Consider the following 19,060-nt stretch of genomic DNA (forward strand, 5'->3'; position numbering starts at 1 on the left):
GCCTTGACCCTCCCCTCGTTTAGATTACGGTAAAGTCAAAGGCTCTGATCAGACCCAGTTGAATAAACTTTTGCTTCCTTCTGAAACACTGAGATGAAAAGTACTTGTTAGAGGGATTGGGCGACGTGGTTAGCGCAAGGCTTAGGAGTCAGAACCTGCTTTTTGACCTTGAGGCTGAAAGGTTAATTGTTTGATTTCTCTGTAATATAGAGCTAAAACTTACCTTCGGAGGGTTGTGAGCCTTAGTGGATTAAGTGCTTTGGGGATCCTTGGATGAAAGGGGCTGTAACTTCATTTTTCATGTGAGGTTACAGATTGTTGAATTCTAGAAAACAAACCAGTTATGAAATGTAAAGAAGCCACCCGGACTGAGGTTACTGACACCTAATTATGAATTTCTTGCATCTGAATAATTGTGATGTTAGTAATTTACTAGGGCATATATGAGACAAGCAAAAAACTACAACTGGATCTCTTTAGTCAAGTCCATCTGCAAAGGAATAATTCAGAATGTGGTGGGAGAAAACTTGATCTTTTTACATGTACTAATGGTGTTAAGACGCAAAAGAAGTTTCATCATCTGAGGGCTGTTCAAAACTTTTAGCCCAGTTTAATATCGACTTTCCCGCAGTGTGGGAGTACCACTGACTTTAATTCCAGGCACAGCTTTCTATTTGTGTTTTGGCATTTTGCCCATTATCTGACCGCTCCCATGTTTGCAGATTTATACACACATTGTCTTTTACAATAGTTCATTAGTAGACTGATCTTAGAGATTGAAAACTCTTTTCTGTTGATTAGCTTGTTAGTGTATTGAATGTTTGAACTTGTCTTGAGGATGGATTATGTATTGCTCTGTTACTCTAGCTGCGGGGGGAGGGGGGGGGTCTCTGCAGGTCCTGCCTCTCTCCTCTGCTAACAGTAGCAAGGAGATACCTTGCTCTGAATAGTGGTCTCCTAGTGCCCTTCTGAGCTGCCTGATAGCCTCTGTCCAGGCTCTGCCTACCAAATGCAGCCAGCTCCTGTACCTGCATTGCCAGCTGCATTAAAGGTCTCTGAACCGCAGTGGAACGTGGCTGATTTAAGAGGTGGCTTCTAGCCATATGTGCAGAAGACTGTTTGCCCCAAAGGCTGTAGGACCTCGATGGGTCTGAGGTGGCTGTCCTTTAGTCATCCCATCCTGGTGCATTGTAGGAGCCTGAGGCTAACCACAAAGTGGTGATTTGACAGAGGCCTGGTCATGAGTGAGTCAGAGAGCAAGATATCTATTATGTGGCTAACTTATCTCCCTTTCAGTCTTTTGATATACAAAAACGCAACTGTGTTCAGTTGCCTGGAGCAGCTGTCGTTTAGCGTGCGAGTCCTTCTGCTCTAGAGCTCACTGTCTGATTCTTATTAGATGACCGGTGGGGAATGAATTGGTGGGGAAGCTTTTTATCTTAGTTTTCACATCCACATTTTAAAATGATCTCACAATATTGCCTCTGCTCAGGAGGGTTCATGATACAGCCTGGATGCTACAGGTTAGAAGGGAGGTAGTTCAATGGAACAGTGTGTGGAAAATCTCAAGGCAAGAATAATAGGAGATTACACTCTGTCCTAAATGCATTGAAAGCACTGAGTGTGTATGGAGATGGGAAGTCTACAGTCAGAAACGCGCACACACACCCTCAATTTCAGGAGCACTAAATTCACTTACTGAAGATTTTTTTTCTTACTGAAATCACAGCCAGTGAGATTCGTAATAGTTTCATGGATCATCCAGTCTGACTCCCTATACGGGTGTGAATGTACTCAAATGCCAGATGATGCCAGAACTAAGCCACTTCCCAGAAGAATTTAAATCATGGGAGTTTTGAAGTGGAGAGATGTATGCACTTTTTCATCCTTCTACTCAGTTTAGCCACAGTAGATAACTTACAGTTGTAAAATGCTGCCCAGAGTTCACAAAACTCTGCACTGGTTTAGTTTATTTGCATTCTTTAGTTGGCTTGTCTAACCCTCAGGAGACTGTATGCAGGGTTTCTTTGTGACTTTAAGTAAATTATTTAAAGGTAGCAAAGAGGAGCTGAGACTGAAATAACACCCACTATGGAAAGTTAAACAGTGGAACCCATGTATAGTGAATTCAGATCAGCTGACATTGTCTATAGTGAAATAGCATGAAAGTCCAGAATCTTCCGTGCACAAGATTTTGTCTGTGGTGCTGTGAATTGAGAGTAGCTGTTTAGTGTGATAAAAAGGTTGGCTTTAAATGCTTCCATTGGGTACAAAGCCATTGTAAACTTGAAGTTAGTTCAGAAAGGGGAAGTAACCTGCTACGTTTAAAACAAAAACCATTAAGCAGTCAGCGTGAATGCTAATAGGCAATGCTCTGGATTTCAGTTTAACTTAACTTTGCTCTGTTTGCCATAGCTGCAGGAAACTGGCCAACATGGCATTAAACTACTTACAGGGCAGGTCTCTAGTAAAAAGTCCTGAAACCATTCCCTAGAGTTTTCCATATTTTATTACAGAGACAGGCCTAGGAGAAGCAGTTTTCATTCAATGGGAGGGTGTAGGGCAGGGGAGTGGGAGCCAGAACTCCTGGCTTTATTTCCAGCTCTGCCCCTCTCATGTTGTGAGCTTGGGCAAAACATTTCACCTAGGTTCCTTCAACTGCAAAATGGAGATAAGCCTGACAGGATATCGTGAGGCACTGTGAGTTTCCCAGCTGGGGCTATAGAACAGCAGGGGATTAGTATTCCCTACATAAAATGTTACGAGGGAGCAAGCAGTAAATTGTGTGGTACGCAGTGCAAAAGCAGGCCTAATTGGCAACCTCCTTTGTTTTCAGGAAGAGATGTCAGGAGAAAGTGTGGTGAGCTCAGCAGTGCCGGCAGCTGCGACTCGCACCACCTCCTTCAAAGGGACCAGCCCGAGCTCCAAATATGTCAAACTGAATATTGGTGGTGCCCTCTACTACACCACAATGCAGACCCTGACCAAGCAGGACACCATGCTTAAGGCCATGTTCAGTGGCCGCATGGAGGTTCTCACCGACAGTGAAGGTAAAGAGACACTGTTCACATCGCTTATTTTTTCCCTGCCATGAGTCTCTAACCCTTCAGTCAAGATTGATCAGCACATTAGAAAACGGACAATTGTAGTGAACAAGCTTATTCTAGCTCCAGGCTTCTCTAAGGCATTTGTTGTTGTTTTGTTACTATGGCTAGCAAACTATACAGCTGAGAAAAGCCATGAAACCGGAAAGATTTGATTCTTATTTCTCTGACGCCTTGACCCTCCCCTCGTTTAGATTACGGTAAAGTCAAAGGCTCTGATCAGACCCAGTTGAATAAACTTTTGCTTCCTTCTGAAACACTGAGATGAAAAGTACTTGTTAGAGGGATTGGGCGACGTGGTTAGCGCAAGGCTTAGGAGTCAGAACCTGCTTTTTGACCTTGAGGCTGAAAGGTTAATTGTTTGATTTCTCTGTAATATAGAGCTAAAACTTACCTTCGGAGGGTTGTGAGCCTTAGTGGATTAAGTGCTTTGGGGATCCTTGGATGAAAGGGGCTGTAACTTCATTTTTCATGTGAGGTTACAGATTGTTGAATTCTAGAAAACAAACCAGTTATGAAATGTAAAGAAGCCACCCGGACTGAGGTTACTGACACCTAATTATGAATTTCTTGCATCTGAATAATTGTGATGTTAGTAATTTACTAGGGCATATATGAGACAAGCAAAAAACTACAACTGGATCTCTTTAGTCAAGTCCATCTGCAAAGGAATAATTCAGAATGTGGTGGGAGAAAACTTGATCTTTTTACATGTACTAATGGTGTTAAGACGCAAAAGAAGTTTCATCATCTGAGGGCTGTTCAAAACTTTTAGCCCAGTTTAATATCGACTTTCCCGCAGTGTGGGAGTACCACTGACTTTAATTCCAGGCACAGCTTTCTATTTGTGTTTTGGCATTTTGCCCATTATCTGACCGCTCCCATGTTTGCAGATTTATACACACATTGTCTTTTACAATAGTTCATTAGTAGACTGATCTTAGAGATTGAAAACTCTTTTCTGTTGATTAGCTTGTTAGTGTATTGAATGTTTGAACTTGTCTTGAGGATGGATTATGTATTGCTCCTCAACTGGAGCAACTGAACTTGGTTTTCAATGCCATAGTATGTCTAGTATGTGTCTAGAGCTGGGGAGAAATAAGTTATGGTTTAAATAAGGCCCTCCTGACAGCTTTCTTGTGAGAGCAGGAAGTGGATTCGCAGCCAACCTGTGAGAAATACAGCACAATTCAATATTTAAGTATTACCATTTTAGCTAGAGTCCCATCTCTAAACAATTGGGGAAATATTCGAGTTTGCTTCAGTTTTTGTAGTGGCGTTGGCAAGTATCCAAGTACATACAGAATTCTAAACTCTTAAGGGATTAGTCTCCTCACCACAGAAAAGTCAGGGATCTCTGCAGTCGGACATTACAGCTATTTAACAGTGCACAACTACACTACCTAACAGTTTAGGGTAGGAAGCAGAGTCCCTCTTGCATGGAAAATGCAGGGGGAATTGTAGGTAGGTAAGCAAGAATATAATTATCCAACTTGGCCATGCTTACTTTTGAAAAATGTCTCATGGGATCATTACTAACCATAGGGCTATTCTATGACATTTCATCTGACACGCCGTGCATCCAGCGGCACAGCCCATAATGCCAGTGGAACATTGGTTTGGTGCTGATCGAGAGGGAAACGAGCCAGCTACTCAATCATCATTTACTTCCCGTTTAATGACCGCACTAGAATGCAACCTACTGAACGGAATTCATCACCCTAGTTCTTCTGCAGCAGTTTCAGAATTTCAGCCGTGGCACTGAATCAAAAGAATGCTTATAGTGTTAGACAATCATTATTCCTCCCGCTATCCCTAGGAGTAGGGAGAGCCCCTTAACTTCTCTGTGTTTCCTCATCTGTAACATAGGTGAGTTATTTATCCAAGGCCACACAGCAAGTGAGTTAGAACTGTGATTAAAACTATACCCTTGCACTGTCCACTCACTACTAAACAAATGCTGCCTAATGCACGGTCTCGGAGCTTCACCCAGAATGCTCTGGATGGATACAGTACAAGTGCTATTACAATGTGTCCTTAAAATAGGAAATCCACTTTTCTATGTGTGGACAGATTCTCTCTCTGCAGGGAGGGGAAAGTTGAAGGAACCTACTGCTAAGGGTAAAGGCCATCTGGATCTGACCCTGTTAGAACACCATGTTTGCTTTGCTGTGATTGTCACAGTTCGTGGTGTAGGAATGCCTCATTTGCTGGTTTGTGCTGGTGTTTCAGGGGGATTTTAGCACTTCTTGCCCATTGAAATGAGATCCTCCTGCTGCAGTAGCTAACGTTTTATCTTCCACTGCCTGGTTTTACTTGGAAGTGATAATGGAAACTGGGACAATAGCATCATGGTGTTTAAAGGAAACTACCCTTATCTGAAAGCCTTCAAATACTGTGTTCTTCAGTCACACCCAAAATGTGGCACAAAATAGGAAGTGTTTTTCAGGAAAAGCAACTAGATTCTTTGAGAAAATTACAGAGTAAAGTTTTTAAACTTGTGGAGCATTTCACACTGAGAATCCTGTTCTATCTAAGTAAGTGATCATATGGGTCCTGTCACCATAGTATGACACCCCCTCTCCCAATTTACAATAGAAATAATATACATCTTCTCATCCTGGAGGAGAAATGGCTAGTTATCTGGCTATGCATGTAGATTCTTTTAAGTTTACAGATTTAATCTGGAAGCTAAAGTAACCTGTATATTTCAAAATCTACATTTTACTGGAGTAGCAGGATAGAGGTTGGGGAAAGACACTAGTCTCCCACAAAGGCCGCCAGAATTCTCTGTGCAACATGAATTCCTAGTCTCCCCAGCTGTTCTAAAATATGCATTTTTAGATTTTAAAGAGAGACCAGATTTCATTAGTCTGCTTTAAACAAGACCCTCATGAAGACCCCCAAGTAATCTTATGCCAAGATATGATGTTATTTGTTAAGACTTGGCTAGAAGGTACTGCTTGCTTTAGTATCGGTGTTTGGGAGCCCTCACTTCAGTTCTTTGTGTAACAAAAGTTAAACTCCCATGTTTCCCATTGTGTCTATTTATGGCTCCTGGGGATATTTATTCCTGCCTGATTACAAACATTTTGTAAAACCATGATTATTAAAATACAGCTTTATAAGACTGCAAACTACAGATGAAACCTGCTTGCTTAGCTCTTTAGCAGCCAGGCAGTGGGGTTCACTTTCTTGTTAAATCTCTCCTTTTTGCAGTACATTTCGGCTGACTAGTAAGAACAAAAGCACCTATGAAGGCACAGTGATGGAGTTGTTAAATGTGGTGTTTAGCAACCCAGCACCATTTTGCACTTTAAAACATTTTCTCATCCTTGCTACAGCTGCCTGGGACATTAGGAAGTTAACATTCCTACAGGTTTATGGATAGGGAAACCAAAGAAGAAGTTAACTTTTCCAAGTCCAGAGAGGGAGTCACAGCTAGGATTAGAACGGAGGAGTTATTGACTCTATTCTCCCTATACCATCCCCCCTACACAACCCCAATAAATCAAGTCACTGGCTCCATTTGGTCTGTGATAGCTCTCGGGTTTTGGGAGGATGGTGTTTTCTGTGCCCTCTCCCCCTTACAGTGGAGTGGCATTGTCTTGGGAACTTCTGAAGTGGCCAGTGGTCCCCATTTCTGCTGTGGCCCCTATATATGTTGTACTATGCCCAGTAATTTGGGACAATCGGTAGTTTGATTCCTTTGTCAATTTGCAACAAGCATCTGTAAATCAGGCCTATCTTCCTAGTACATTCCTCCTCTCCTTCCGAAGCTGCAGTCGTAACCACACAGCCACCCCAGTGTAAGGGGGAAAACCTAGAAAAGTGCAGAGCAGAATGCTAGTGAATCTCTTGCTAATTAGGCCATGAGTAGGAAAGGCCTACATTCAACTCAGGGGCTGGAGAATTAACCAAGTAATCAGAGTTTTAGTCGTAATTTCATTAATTCAAGCCATGTGGTACATGCTTTACCCAACTTTTCCCTTATTTGTCTAAAATATGAGTCCTTCCCCACAAGCGTTTCCTGAGTACATTCTTGAGTCAAAGCCCATAAAAATGGCCGCCTGTTTATGGAAACTTGAGCTGGACGTTGCATAATGCCTTTCTGGGCCTTTTGGTCTGCTTCAGGAGATGGACTGCTGGTGCGTGGAGATGAAATATGAACTTCTTATTCAGATTAAGGGTGCCGTATATTCTATTCTAAGCTCTGCTGAAGCTTTGTTTCCCTTTCTCTCTGGTGTCCCTACCCAGTACTGGTGAGTAACGTGCCTTTTAGCAGGTGGTTTCGTAAAGGAAATGCTACAGTGTGTAGGACGATCTCGCGTCACTGGTACTGCTCACATACTCGCGTTACATCTTCAGAGCACTTTAAAAACATCCATCTGCTAATCAATTTGCTGTTCCCATTCCATGCCAGTTGGGAATAAGGAAGATTAAATGGGACTTGCAAGGATTCTGCGGAACTCTATAGTATCCACGTCTTACTCACCTCTTAGCTTCCTTCTCACCCTTCTTGCATGAATGCTGCTTGGGGACAGCAGGGTTATTTTCAACACAAATGTGCCGTTGTTTTTAAAAAATAAAGCATCTGGAGCGGCAGGCACTCCCAAGGCCCCCTTTCATACCAGTGTGCGGGATGCGGGGGGGAAAGCATTTCATCAGGGCCCTGCAGGGGATGAGAGAAAATAAATGTTCTTTAAAACAACAGTCTTTCCTGCATGCCAGGGAGGAGTGTTCTATCCCAGAACAAACACTAAATACCGGCTCGATGGGGATTTTGCTTAGGTTCACCATTCTCTTGTTTGTGCACATAAGGGCTCCAAGGCATGTGAGAGCCAGCTGTAACAGGTAGGACTCCTGGCTTTGGGCCCTGGCTCTGCCCTTGACTGGTTGTAGGTCCCGCAGGGTACGTCTACGTTGCAGTAAAACGCTCGGGGCTGGCCTGGGTCAGCTGACTTAGGCCGGGACTGTGGGGCTATAAAACTGCTTGTGTAGATGTTTGGGCTAAGGGACCCTCCCTGCAGGATCTCCGAGCCTGGGCCCCAGCCGAAACCCAAACATCTCCACTGCACTGTTATAGCCTCACACTCGGAGCCCCACCCGCCCGACTCCGCTGACCTGGGCCAGCTGCCAGTGGCTTAGGGCAAATCCAAGGATTCCCACTGCACTATTTGTCTGTCTCTTAGCTGCAGTGCTAGAAAATCTGCCCCAGTGGTTGTGTGTGTTTGGGGGGCAGTCAAGGGTTGATGTACGTTAGCAAGTCCAAAAGAGCAGACAGGATGCCAGGAAAAGGGGGAGGGAGGGAAACAGAAGTTTAATTTGATGGTGGGAATTTTGTTTTGCTACCACTTCAGCTAACGGATCGTCAGTGGCTTGGGAGTTGAAAGATGCAGTGAGCTTCCTCCCTCCGCCTCCCACCACATGCCCTTGAAGAAACGTTGGGGGAGATACAGAGAATTCCCTGGAGAAGTACAGCCTGCTGCTGTTCCAGCTGCCAACTCAGGCAGCGAGATGGGGGATTTTGGAGCCTCTCGGCAGGATGTGCTCAGTGCACCAGCGTGAGGCAATGTTCTGGGGAGAGGCTCCTCTGCGCAGAGCTGCAATGTGTTACACCACGTTCTGGCCAGCTGGGGTTGGGAAGAGGGAGGGTGGTGGACTCTTTGCCTAAGTCTTTCCCTTCCCGCTGTTCAGCTGTACCCTGCTTTCTCCCTCCCAGGCTGGATTCTGATTGACCGCTGTGGCAAACACTTCGGGACCATATTAAATTACCTGCGTGATGGGGCCGTGCCTCTTCCTGAGAGCCGGAGAGAGATTGAAGAGTTGCTGGCTGAGGCAAAGTATTACCTGGTTCAGGGTCTGGTGGATGAGTGCCAGGCAGCTCTGCAGGTAGGTGTGCAGTCTTCAGCATGGAGCTAGCGAGACACCTGGTCACCAGCCAGTGCCAGTGCTTGAGCTTGTTCCATCAGCCAGCCTTTTCTTACACCCCCCGAGCATTTCCTCTGATTAATCCCACGTCCTGTCCTGTCCGCAGGAAGCAGTGAGAAATGAGTCCCTGCCCCTTTGCTTGATGTGGATAGTGAAGGGGTTAGGAAAGATCAAGTATTGTTCTGGACAAGTAGTTCTTTTCTCTGTGTCTAATGAACTTTAAACATGGCATCATGGGGTTCCAGGTGTATGTACGTGTCAGAGATCAGATCTGCTTAGCTTACAAATAAAGATTGTTAAAACTGCCAGCACCACAACCACCCTGGGGATCCCACTGTCAAGCTGGGCTCTTTCCGGCTTGCACATCACCAGTATAAGATTCTACAGGCCTGTTCTGGGACCCTAACGCCCTCGTGGAGTGCTGATGGCAGAGAGGTGTAGTCAAAGGCATAAGGTGCTTTTCTCCCCCAGCAGCCATTGCATGGTTGTTTAGGCTCTTCTGCACTTATCTCTTCCTGCCCAAAGTCTTCGGCAGGGGTGGAGTAGGCCTGTCAAAGCAGTGGGTCTTGGAGTTAACAACCTGTTGAGATGCATGGGACAGTTAATTCCTCTGAGCCATTGTTTGTTTCAGGCTCTCTGCAGACTCAGGCAGGCATCATTACATCAGTTATGCTCAGATCACATTTTTCCATAAATGAGTTTAAATGAAAACGTTGGGCATCTAGAATCACATAACCCCAGAAGGCAGGGCCTTAGGCACAGGCCTATGGTGCATTATTGCAGTCTTGGGGATGGAGCCCAGGCTCCCCAAAGCACCTCAGCAGCTGTTCTTGTACCTCTTCCCTCTGGGGAGTAAGATGGGGAAGTATGTAATGCCCCTGTACCCTAGCATGTCTACACAAAGGAACATAGCTGTCTCATGGGGTCAGCTCACTGCTCTATCAAGTCCTCTTGGTTCAGACAATAGTGAGTCACCACTCCATCTGCATCGCTGTAGCTAACCCCAGGCGTCAATATGAGAGAAGGCTTGATGGTCCCCTGCATTTTGTTCAAAGGCCCTACTGTAGATTTCCATTCACCTGCTGCATTTGACGGGCTGTCTTGTTTCAGCAGAACAAAGATGCATACGAGCCATTCTGCAAAGTACCAGTCATCACTTCTTCTAAGGAAGAGCAAAAACTTATAGCAACATCCAATAAGGTAAGAGGGAGCAGGCTGTGCTTGGTCCCTGGGGGAAGTTTGCGCACACACCCTGATTAGCTAGTCAGAGCTCACCACCCAGAGTGACAGAGATCTTGGAGTCATCGAGGATAGTTCTCTGAAGACGACCATGCAGTGTGCAGCGTCAGTCAAAAAAGCAAACAGGATGTTAGGAATCATTAAAAAAGGGATAGAAAATAAGACGGAGAATATCTTATTGCCCTTATATAAATCCATGGTACACCCACATCTTGAATACTGTGTACAGATGTGGTCTCCTCATCTCAAACAAGATATACTGGCATTGGAAAAGGTTCAGAGAAGGGCAACTAAAATGATTAGGGGGTTGGAACGGGTCCCATATGAGGAGAGATTAAAGAGGGTTGGACTTTTCAGCTTGGAAAAGAGGAGACTAAGGGGGATATGATAGAGGTATATAAAATCATGAGTGGTGTGGAGAAAGTGAATAAGGAAAAGTTATTTATTTTTTCCCATAATATAAGGACTAGGGGCCACCAAATGATATTAATGGGCAGCAGGCTTAAAACAAATAAGAGGAAGTTCTTCACACAGCGCACAGTCAACTTGTGGAACTCCTAGCCTGAGGAGGTTGTGAAGGCTAGGGCTATAACAGGGTTTAAAAGAGAACTAGATAAATTCATGGAGGTTAAGCCCATTAATAGCTATTAGCCAGGATGGGTAAGGAATGGTGTCCCTAGCCTCTGTTTGTCAGCGGGTGGAGATGGATGGCAGGAGAGAGATCACTTGATCATTACCTGTTAGGTTCACTCCCTCTGGGGCACCTGGCAGGATAGTGGGCTGGATGGACCTTTGGTCTGACCCAGTCTGGCCGTTCTAGGACAGCTGACTCTTTGGAATGTGGTCCACTAGTTTTCAGAATTGTGCATGCTCAGGAACCCATCTGTTAACTTGCGAGTCTGAAAACTGGTACTTGGTCTCTCTGCAGCCTAGTTATTCCATCTGAATTAGAAGTTAAACAGCTTTTCAGTTAGGTCTTTAAATGGGTCTACATTTAAAAAAAAAATGCATCTTACAGTGGGGGCCTTCTCTGCCTTATGTATTCAGATAAAGTCGGTAGGGAGGACAGGTTTACTTAGGGCATCAATCGTGGGCTATAGAGCCTTTCACCTGTCTTACCAGCCCAATAGTGACTGATATTTGCCTGCCATGAAATGTTAGTGGCTCCTGTTCCTATTAGACAGGTATGCACTCTCCTGCCTGCTATCCCTCCCCCTCACAAAATGCCACCACAGCAGGCATTAATTGGGGGTCTCCTCAGAGGCATAAAGGGCTGGAATGGCCATGGAGAGCCAACTATGATCTGGTCACCACAGCCCAGGGCCCTCAGGGTTAAGGCACGCTGTGGGGGAAGCTTGTGCTGTACCTGTCCTGGGGCCACAGGGCTGCCCCGCTAGCACCAGGCAGCAGCCTCAGCCTCATTTCCACAAACGGGGGGTGTACGCACAGTACTGTCACTTCAGATTTCAGATGACCCCTTCTCTGCTACCTGGAACCAAGGTTGCAGCTGTACTATAGCCAGTAAATTGTGCTTCCTGTATGTTTGTTTTCTTCCAGCCAGCAGTAAAGTTGCTGTATAACAGAAGTAATAACAAATATTCCTACACCAGGTAAAACAACTTCCGTTCTCAGTTATTAAATGTACAGTTTCAACTGGAAACTAACAGTCTGAAACCAGATTCCAGGAGAATGTGCTTTTCCCTTTACTGAGTGTGTGTTGTTGACATACGCAGTAAGCCCTTTTCCTGCATAGTTTGTGGAGTCCCTGGGGGTTAGCTTTCCATGGGAGAAGTTTCCATTTCTACGTGCACACTTGCAGCAATAAAGAGCTTTCTCTTTAATACCCAGCTGTGACCTGCAGGGGCTCCATGGCAAGATGATGCCCTGTCTTCTGCATGGCCTGCAGCGTTCTTACATACCGAGTTGGCAGTTGGCCAGGAGCCCGAGGGCTGTGCCTGTGTGGCTCTCAGTTGGGCAGGCATGGTGGCTGGGCTCCTGTGCTCATATGTGACCGTATATAACTCATGACAGCACTGGCCCAATCCAGCTAATGCTAAACTTTAGTAGCTGGACTAGGTTAGTTGAGGGATGGATCCTGAAGTGGTTACTCCCAGCACTGACTCTGCACCTTCTCCGCTGAAGGCCAGTCTCCCCTAATGCAGTGAGTGATTTTTAGTGGGATGAAGCAGCCCTAGAGCTCAAGTCTAAACAGCCTTGAAGGCTAGTACAGTAAATAAAGGGAGGCAGGCCATGTAGACCTCCAGAGTTGCTGACATTTCCTCTGCATGGCATTAACTCTGTTTGACTGATGCCCTGTTCTCTTGCAGTAATTCTGATGACAACATGCTGAAGAACATCGAGCTGTTTGATAAGCTGTCACTGCGGTTTAATGGGAGAGTCCTCTTTATTAAGGATGTGATAGGAGATGAGATTTGCTGCTGGTCTTTCTATGGACAGGGGCGTAAGATTGCTGAGGTCTGCTGCACCTCCATTGTCTATGCTACTGAGAAGAAACAGACAAAGGTAGGGATAAAACTCATTCATGCTACTTGGTAGCTGCTGTAAGAGTAATGTCCTTACTTCTGTTTTGAAGCCTCCCTTTAATAGCTCTCCCCTCCCTAGAGCATCCACTATACCTTCTAAAGAGGAGAGGGCAGAGAACAATCAAACTAATAACACCTCTACCCCAATATAACGCGACCCCATATAACATGAATTCGGCTATAACGCGGTAAAGCAGCACTCCGGGGGGGAGGGGCTGCGCGCTCTGGCGGATCAAAGCAAGTCCGGTATAACGTGGTTTCACCTATAAGGCGGTAAGATTTTTTGGCTCCCGAGGACAGCATTGTATTGGGGTAGAGGTGTATAAGTTCCGTGGGGCAGGGATAATCTTGTGCATTGCCTAGCACAATAGGGTACTACCAGATGCTATCACAATACAAATAAATGCAAGCTCTGATCTTTAAACCACTCATGCACTCACCCAGGTTCACATATTTAACTGTATACCAGTAGTATTCTGTTCACATACAATCTTACCTTGCCCAGAAAGAATCTGGCTGTTGGACAGCTGAGGCTGAAAGCCAGCCGGTGGAGCACAGAAACATATATCTTGAAGAGTTCCTCTTAATAGCTTGTAACTTTTTTGCAAGATTTCACACTTCCTGCAGAGTACCACCACCCAAGAATAATGGAGAGGATTTCTTAAATACCAAAGGGTACATACAAACTGGAGGGCTGGGCTGAAGTTTAAGCCAGCCTGGAATGAGTAAGATTGATTTTGCTTCTCCTAAACTAGCTGTTTTGGGCACCCAGGTGGAGTTCCCAGAAGCCCGAATTTACGAAGAGACACTGAACATTTTGCTTTACGAGGCTCAGGATGGACGAGGACCCGACAACGCGCTTCTGGAGGCGACAGGAGGGGCAGCGGGCCGCTCTCATCACCTGGATGAGGACGAGGAGCGGGAGCGCATTGAACGTGTGCGAAGGATTCATATTAAGCGTCCAGATGACAGGGCACATCTTCACCAGTGAGGAGTGACAGCTGCAGACTGCACAGCCCTCTTGTGACCTGTTCCATTCTTTACAGTTGATAACCAGTCAACTTATTTATGTTCAGTGAAGTCTATAAAATTATATTTTATACCAGACTAGAATATTTTGGGGTATTTAACATGAAGTATAACATGAAGCTATTAGAGGAATAAAGAAGGTATCAAGGGTCAGATCAATGCATTTGGTGTAATGGCTCTGAATTTTCAGCACTCCTCTTCCTGCTGTTGTGTTTAGAGAGGAGGAGTGTCCCTTTCCTTCTGCCTTTTAGTATTTATTCTGCACTTTCTCTAGGATTTTCAAAGAGCTGTCCACCTTCCCTACAGACCCCCGTTTACGCCATCCCACCTGAACCTACTGTACATGAGAAATGCTATTCTGTGCCACGGCGATGCTAAAGAAACTAACCTCATCTGCTTCAGCACTTTCTCCACTCTCCTCCTATCTGGACCTTTAAGGGGGAAGGCACCTTAGATAGAAATGCTTCAGCCTCGCTTTCAGAAGATACGGTTCTATGGACACTGGCTTCCCTCCAGAATTGAATTGCTTTGCATGGTTTGAAATAGATGACAGTGATACTGTTTCAGAACCAGACCTGCTCTGGGGCTAGGTCTCGCTGGTTGGCAGTGACTAGTTTTTGTTGTTTAGTGCTGGCAGCTACTCAGGCTCAAGTTCAAAATTCAGGAAGCACGTTAAAGTGCGCTGGGTATGGCATCCCCTGCTTGAGCTTTGTGGTGATGGTTCAGTGAAAGTGGTGTGCTAGGGAATAGTGGAGAACCCTCAGCTTCTTTATGGTGCAGTTCAAGGGTGGGAGATATTTATACATTATGTAAATGGAGGGCTAGGAATAACCTAGACTTGCATAACATTTTACCTAAGGCGTCCAGGATTTCTACTGTAGTCAGTCACCATTTCCTCTTAAACCCAGAATGTAATTTGAAGGTTCATGCTAGATTACTGGTTTTCCACTTCCTCCTGAATCAAGAGGGAGCCTTTTCTTTACAGCTGTCCGAGATAACTCTAGCATGGGCTACTCCTAACACCATGTAATCCTAGTCTAAATACGGAGCTAATTAGACATTTACTCATAGTTTGAGTTCCATAAGGGATAGCAGGAGCTTTACCTCTCATGCTGTTATACTGGTGATTACTGGGGAGAAATGGGTGGACATCCCTTTAAGTGTCAATATCTCCAGCTATTCTCCACTGTCTCTATCACAGCATATTCTAGGCCACCTGGAAGAAAATGACTATAATCTATAGAATACTCTATAGACCTCTACGCTTTCTAAGACTGCTTTTTGTTGCAAATAATGTGTTTTATCTACCTCCTAGTCTCTTGTTGCATAGTAGAGAGTCAGGTAGAAGTGATGGTGGAGGTTCATCTATTCTGCAGAGGGAGTGGATGCTATTAAAAATAAGACTAGGCAGAGTTAGTTTGTTCTAAGTTTTGGAAGGAATATAAAGCCTCATGCTTCAGGGATTTGAATGAGACCTTCACACGGGGCAGATTGTCCCTCATCTTCTGGTGTAGAGTTTCTTGCAGCTTCTGCTGATGCAGAATGGTATTGGCCTCTCTTGTTTGGATGATGGACCAGCTGGACCACCTGTCTGGTGATTCTGGCTTTCCAGTAACAGAGCTAGCAGGAAGTCTGACAAAAGTAAAGTTATACTGTAAAATTAGTATAGACCTGATTATATCACTTAGTAATACCTTTAAAACTAATATTCTGCTGACAACTGCTATCTTGGTTAGTGTCACTAGATGTTGCTCCTCTAAAGTAATGTTTTGTAGGAATGGTATAAAGCCATACATACACCTGCTTGTAGGGATTACTGGACAATCAATATTTTGACTTGTTTATTTAATGGTACATCACTCTTGTGTAGCTTAAATCCATCAAGCCTTGGAGACTGCTTGTCAGAGGCAATGGTCTGTCAGCCAAAGATGATTTTCATGGTACAGGTCTGTCTATAGTGCTTGTTTTCTAGACCCTCAAACGTTAACTTTCTAGTAGTAAAGTTTTCTGTAACGAGGTCACTGTGATAAAGCTAGTTTCAAACCAAACAATCAATTTAGCAGCTTGAACTATCACTGTGTATAACTGACAGATGTGGGCTTAAAGTGCAATCATATCAATGTTTTGTATGTAGATACTGTAATAACTCCCCAGTTGTCTAATATTAGAGAAGCCCTTCCAGGGTCCAGTGTTTAAGCTAGGCTATTCATTTTAATCTCAAGTCTGTACTGGCCCAGGAGATGGCTTGTCTGTCATGGGTACATGTGATTTTTGATTTCTAAAACTCTTGTCACAGTGAAGGAAGTTGTTTTGTCCCCCCCCCACACCCACTTTATTGTTCAGTTGGGGGGGTTGGTTATTTACAAGCCTAGTTTGGTGGTGGGGGGTGGAGGAAAGCCTCCACTCTAGTGAACTGCACACTTCTGTATTTCTAATACTTTGTACTGTGAGATTTTAGCTCTTCCTTGTTTACTAAAGCACAACCCACCACGGTTACAGGGCTGACTGGTCAGTTGTGTAGGAGTGAGGGACATGAAATCTACATTTTCTGTCAAGTGGTCCAATCTCTCCCCCTGTCTTTGCTATTGCACTAAGTGAGCTGTGTTTCCAGGGTAGAGGTAGCTTCCTTTTCCATTCAGGAATGGATAGTGCTAACAGCATTTCCATTTCTACTGTGAGGAGCCCACAGAAGAAGGAAATACACAAGACTCGGTTACACATTGATCTTAGTATAAGTACAGTGGCTTAGATTTCTACCCCTTGGTGGTACAATTTAACCAAAAAAAAAAAAAAGCTTTCTATAAACACCACCTTTCCCCAGCCCTTTTTAATCAGATTAAAAGGTGGCATTTCCCCCTCGTAAAGAGCTGTTCAGTTATATTAACACAGCTCAAGCAAAGGAGAAGGCTATGTTTTTAAAAGCTATGTTAGTCAGAAGGAAGGATTGAGTTACTGTGACAGCAGTCCAGTACATTCTTGGTTTAGCTCTCTAATTGCCTTAGTTATGCAATACAAGTGTACCATTGTCTTGTCTGTTAGAAAATAATGTGCAGTGTGTGATCTGACTGTAGTTATGGATGGGACCACAACTCATTGCCTGTATGAAGGCCATGACCTCAGAGGGCCTCCCTCATGGAGCAGCAGGGAACAAAGCATTCTCTATAGTACAAAGCTTATTAAATAGGGTAGAAGTTTCAACAAAGCCTTAATTATGCTGCAGAATATTAAAACCACCAGCCAGGGCCTGAAGACCAGCAGAAAGGTGGCCTTTCGATTGTATTGGAAGCCTTGAATCCAACCCCTTAGCTGTTAGCACACAGCTTTCATCTGCATACTTCAGACACTGACAAGTCAATCTTAGTGCAAGCCTCACTGTGCTTTAAAATAGATCTCCCCTGACACAACAGCTGGCTGGGGATAGTTTCACTAACTTACAGGCTTTCAATACCATCCGAAGAGTACAATTTTCTTTTCAAGGGTGAGCTGTTCTTTGAGCAGCAGCATCAAGGCCAAGGGATCATATAGAAAGCCTTTGCCTCTACCACTTTCATGAGATGCAGTTTTTATGCAACTAAGGTCACCCCCCGTTGGTAACAAGCAATATCTTAGCAACCAGCAGCTGTGAGAGATCAAGTCAAAGTGCATGACTGTTTCAGGCTCTTGCCCATGTGTCATGGTTTCCAGCATGCAATACAAGCAGTAATACTGACAACGCAGAGTGCCGCTGATCAAGTTATTCATGGAAATATCTTGTCGTTTAAGGTAAAGCAGCAAAGCTCAAAACTGCACCTTGCTTAAGGCTTGGTTCACCGAGTGTTCTCCATGCCCTGGGTTACACTGAACGTACGGCACTAGTACGCTCGTCTGCTTTGTACAATCACCAACTTTGTCTAGCTGTGCCCAAAAAGCTTAAGCTAGATTCCTCTGTATGGTTGTGTATGCAGTATGTACTAGAGCTTGGTTTGAGTATATGCAAAATAAATTAGAAATGTTTCATATTTACATCCCTCTTGATTGTTGTTTTTAAAACCATCCCTCGTCTTACCTGGCTGGCTCCCATAGCAAGTGCTTTTTTAGGGGAAGCTAAACATCACATTCTAATCTCCCCCTAGGTTGATTGTTTTACCTTCCGATATGGAGTGTAGTTGAATAGCTGGTTAATCCAGACTCTTCCCCCTTCATCAGTACAGCAGCAGGATTTAGCGGCAAAAAGTCAAGGATATGCAGTCTGTGGCTTCAGCCCATCCCAAGCAGATCTTGGCATTCTCTGCTTTGATGGAGCACGAGGAGGAGTACCTGCCTCATACTTTGCAGCATAGGGAGCACTGAGCTAGCAAGAACCATCTTAATACATCTGCAGAGTCTGGGGAAGGAGGAAAAATACTCCCACCCCCATAGCTGCCACCACACATACCTGAGCTAGAAGAGGGGCCAATCAACATCTGCATTCATTCCCTCTAGAACAGTGTTCTTCAACTTGTTTTAATTGGTGGACCCCTAAACATTTTTCAAATTGAGGTATAGACCCCTTTGGAAATCTTAGTCTGCGGTGTCCCCCACCCCCAAGGGTCTGCAGACGACTGGCTGCAAACCACTGCTCTACCAGATTCACTTTCTAAGCAGTGAGAGAAGGTAGTTTTGTCTCAATGAGAGGAGACAGTTGAAGACTCTGCAAGTCAAGAGATTGTGCTTTGTTCAGAAAGATTGGAATTGGAAAAGGTTCAGAAAAGGGCAACAGAATTGATTAGGGGCATGGAACGGCTTCTGTATGAGGAGAGATTAATAAGACTGGGACTTTTCAGCCTAGAAGAGAGAAGACTAAGGGGTGGGGGATATGATAGAGGTCTATAAAATCATCACTGGTGTGGAGAAAGTAAATAAAGAAGTGTTATTTACTCATAACAAGAGATCACCAAAAAAATTAAGAGGCAGTAGGTTTAAAACAAACAGGAAGTATTTTTTTCCCCCACATATCACAGTCAACCTGTGGAACTCCTTGCCAGAGGATCTTGTGAAGACCAAGACTATAACAGGGTTAAAAAAAGAACCAGATAAGTTCATGGAGGATAGGTCCATCAATGGCTATTAGCCAGGATGGGCAGGGTTGGTGTCCCTAGCCTCTGTTTGCCAGAAGTTGGGAATGGGTAACAGAAGATGGATCACTGATTCCCTGTTCTGTTCATTCCCTCTGGGGTACTTGGCATTGGCCACTGT

General features: G+C 44.6%; 1 protein-coding gene across 4 annotated transcripts; it reads left to right on the forward strand.

The window, feature by feature from the left end:
- Positions 1 to 958: 958 nt before the first annotated feature.
- On the forward strand, positions 959 to 17,848 carry KCTD10 (potassium channel tetramerization domain containing 10). Of its 4 annotated transcripts, none has more exons than XM_034791039.1 (7): positions 959 to 1,051; positions 2,837 to 3,050; positions 8,827 to 8,996; positions 10,146 to 10,235; positions 11,832 to 11,884; positions 12,602 to 12,797; positions 13,590 to 17,848. In XM_034791039.1, the coding sequence occupies exons 1-7, from the start codon at positions 1,010 to 1,012 to the stop codon at positions 13,806 to 13,808; spliced, it is 984 nt and encodes a 327-aa protein (XP_034646930.1). In that variant the 5' UTR covers positions 959 to 1,009; the 3' UTR covers positions 13,809 to 17,848. The 4 variants fall into 4 exon arrangements, with proteins under 4 accessions (XP_034646930.1, XP_034646931.1, XP_034646932.1 ...); XM_034791040.1 differs by having other exon boundaries at positions 973 to 1,051; positions 10,149 to 10,235; XM_034791041.1 differs by lacking the exon at positions 959 to 1,051 and adding an exon at positions 1,324 to 1,870.
- The last annotated feature ends 1,212 nt before the right edge of the window (positions 17,849 to 19,060 follow it).

Source organism: Trachemys scripta, chromosome 15, assembly GCF_013100865.1.
Source record: "Trachemys scripta elegans isolate TJP31775 chromosome 15, CAS_Tse_1.0, whole genome shotgun sequence".
NCBI classification, from domain to species: Eukaryota; Metazoa; Chordata; order Testudines; family Emydidae; genus Trachemys; species Trachemys scripta.

Excerpts from the sequence above, each read along its gene's own strand:
- KCTD10 (XM_034791039.1), top strand. The coding sequence starts at position 1,010 with ATGCAGCCAGCTCCTGTACCTGCATTGCCAGCTGCATTAAAG. Across the intron at positions 10,236-11,831 it reads TTATAGCAACATCCAATAAG|CCAGCAGTAAAGTTGCTGTA; the intron begins GTAAGAGGGAGC and ends GTTTTCTTCCAG. Across the intron at positions 12,798-13,589 it reads CTGAGAAGAAACAGACAAAG|GTGGAGTTCCCAGAAGCCCG; the intron begins GTAGGGATAAAA and ends TTGGGCACCCAG.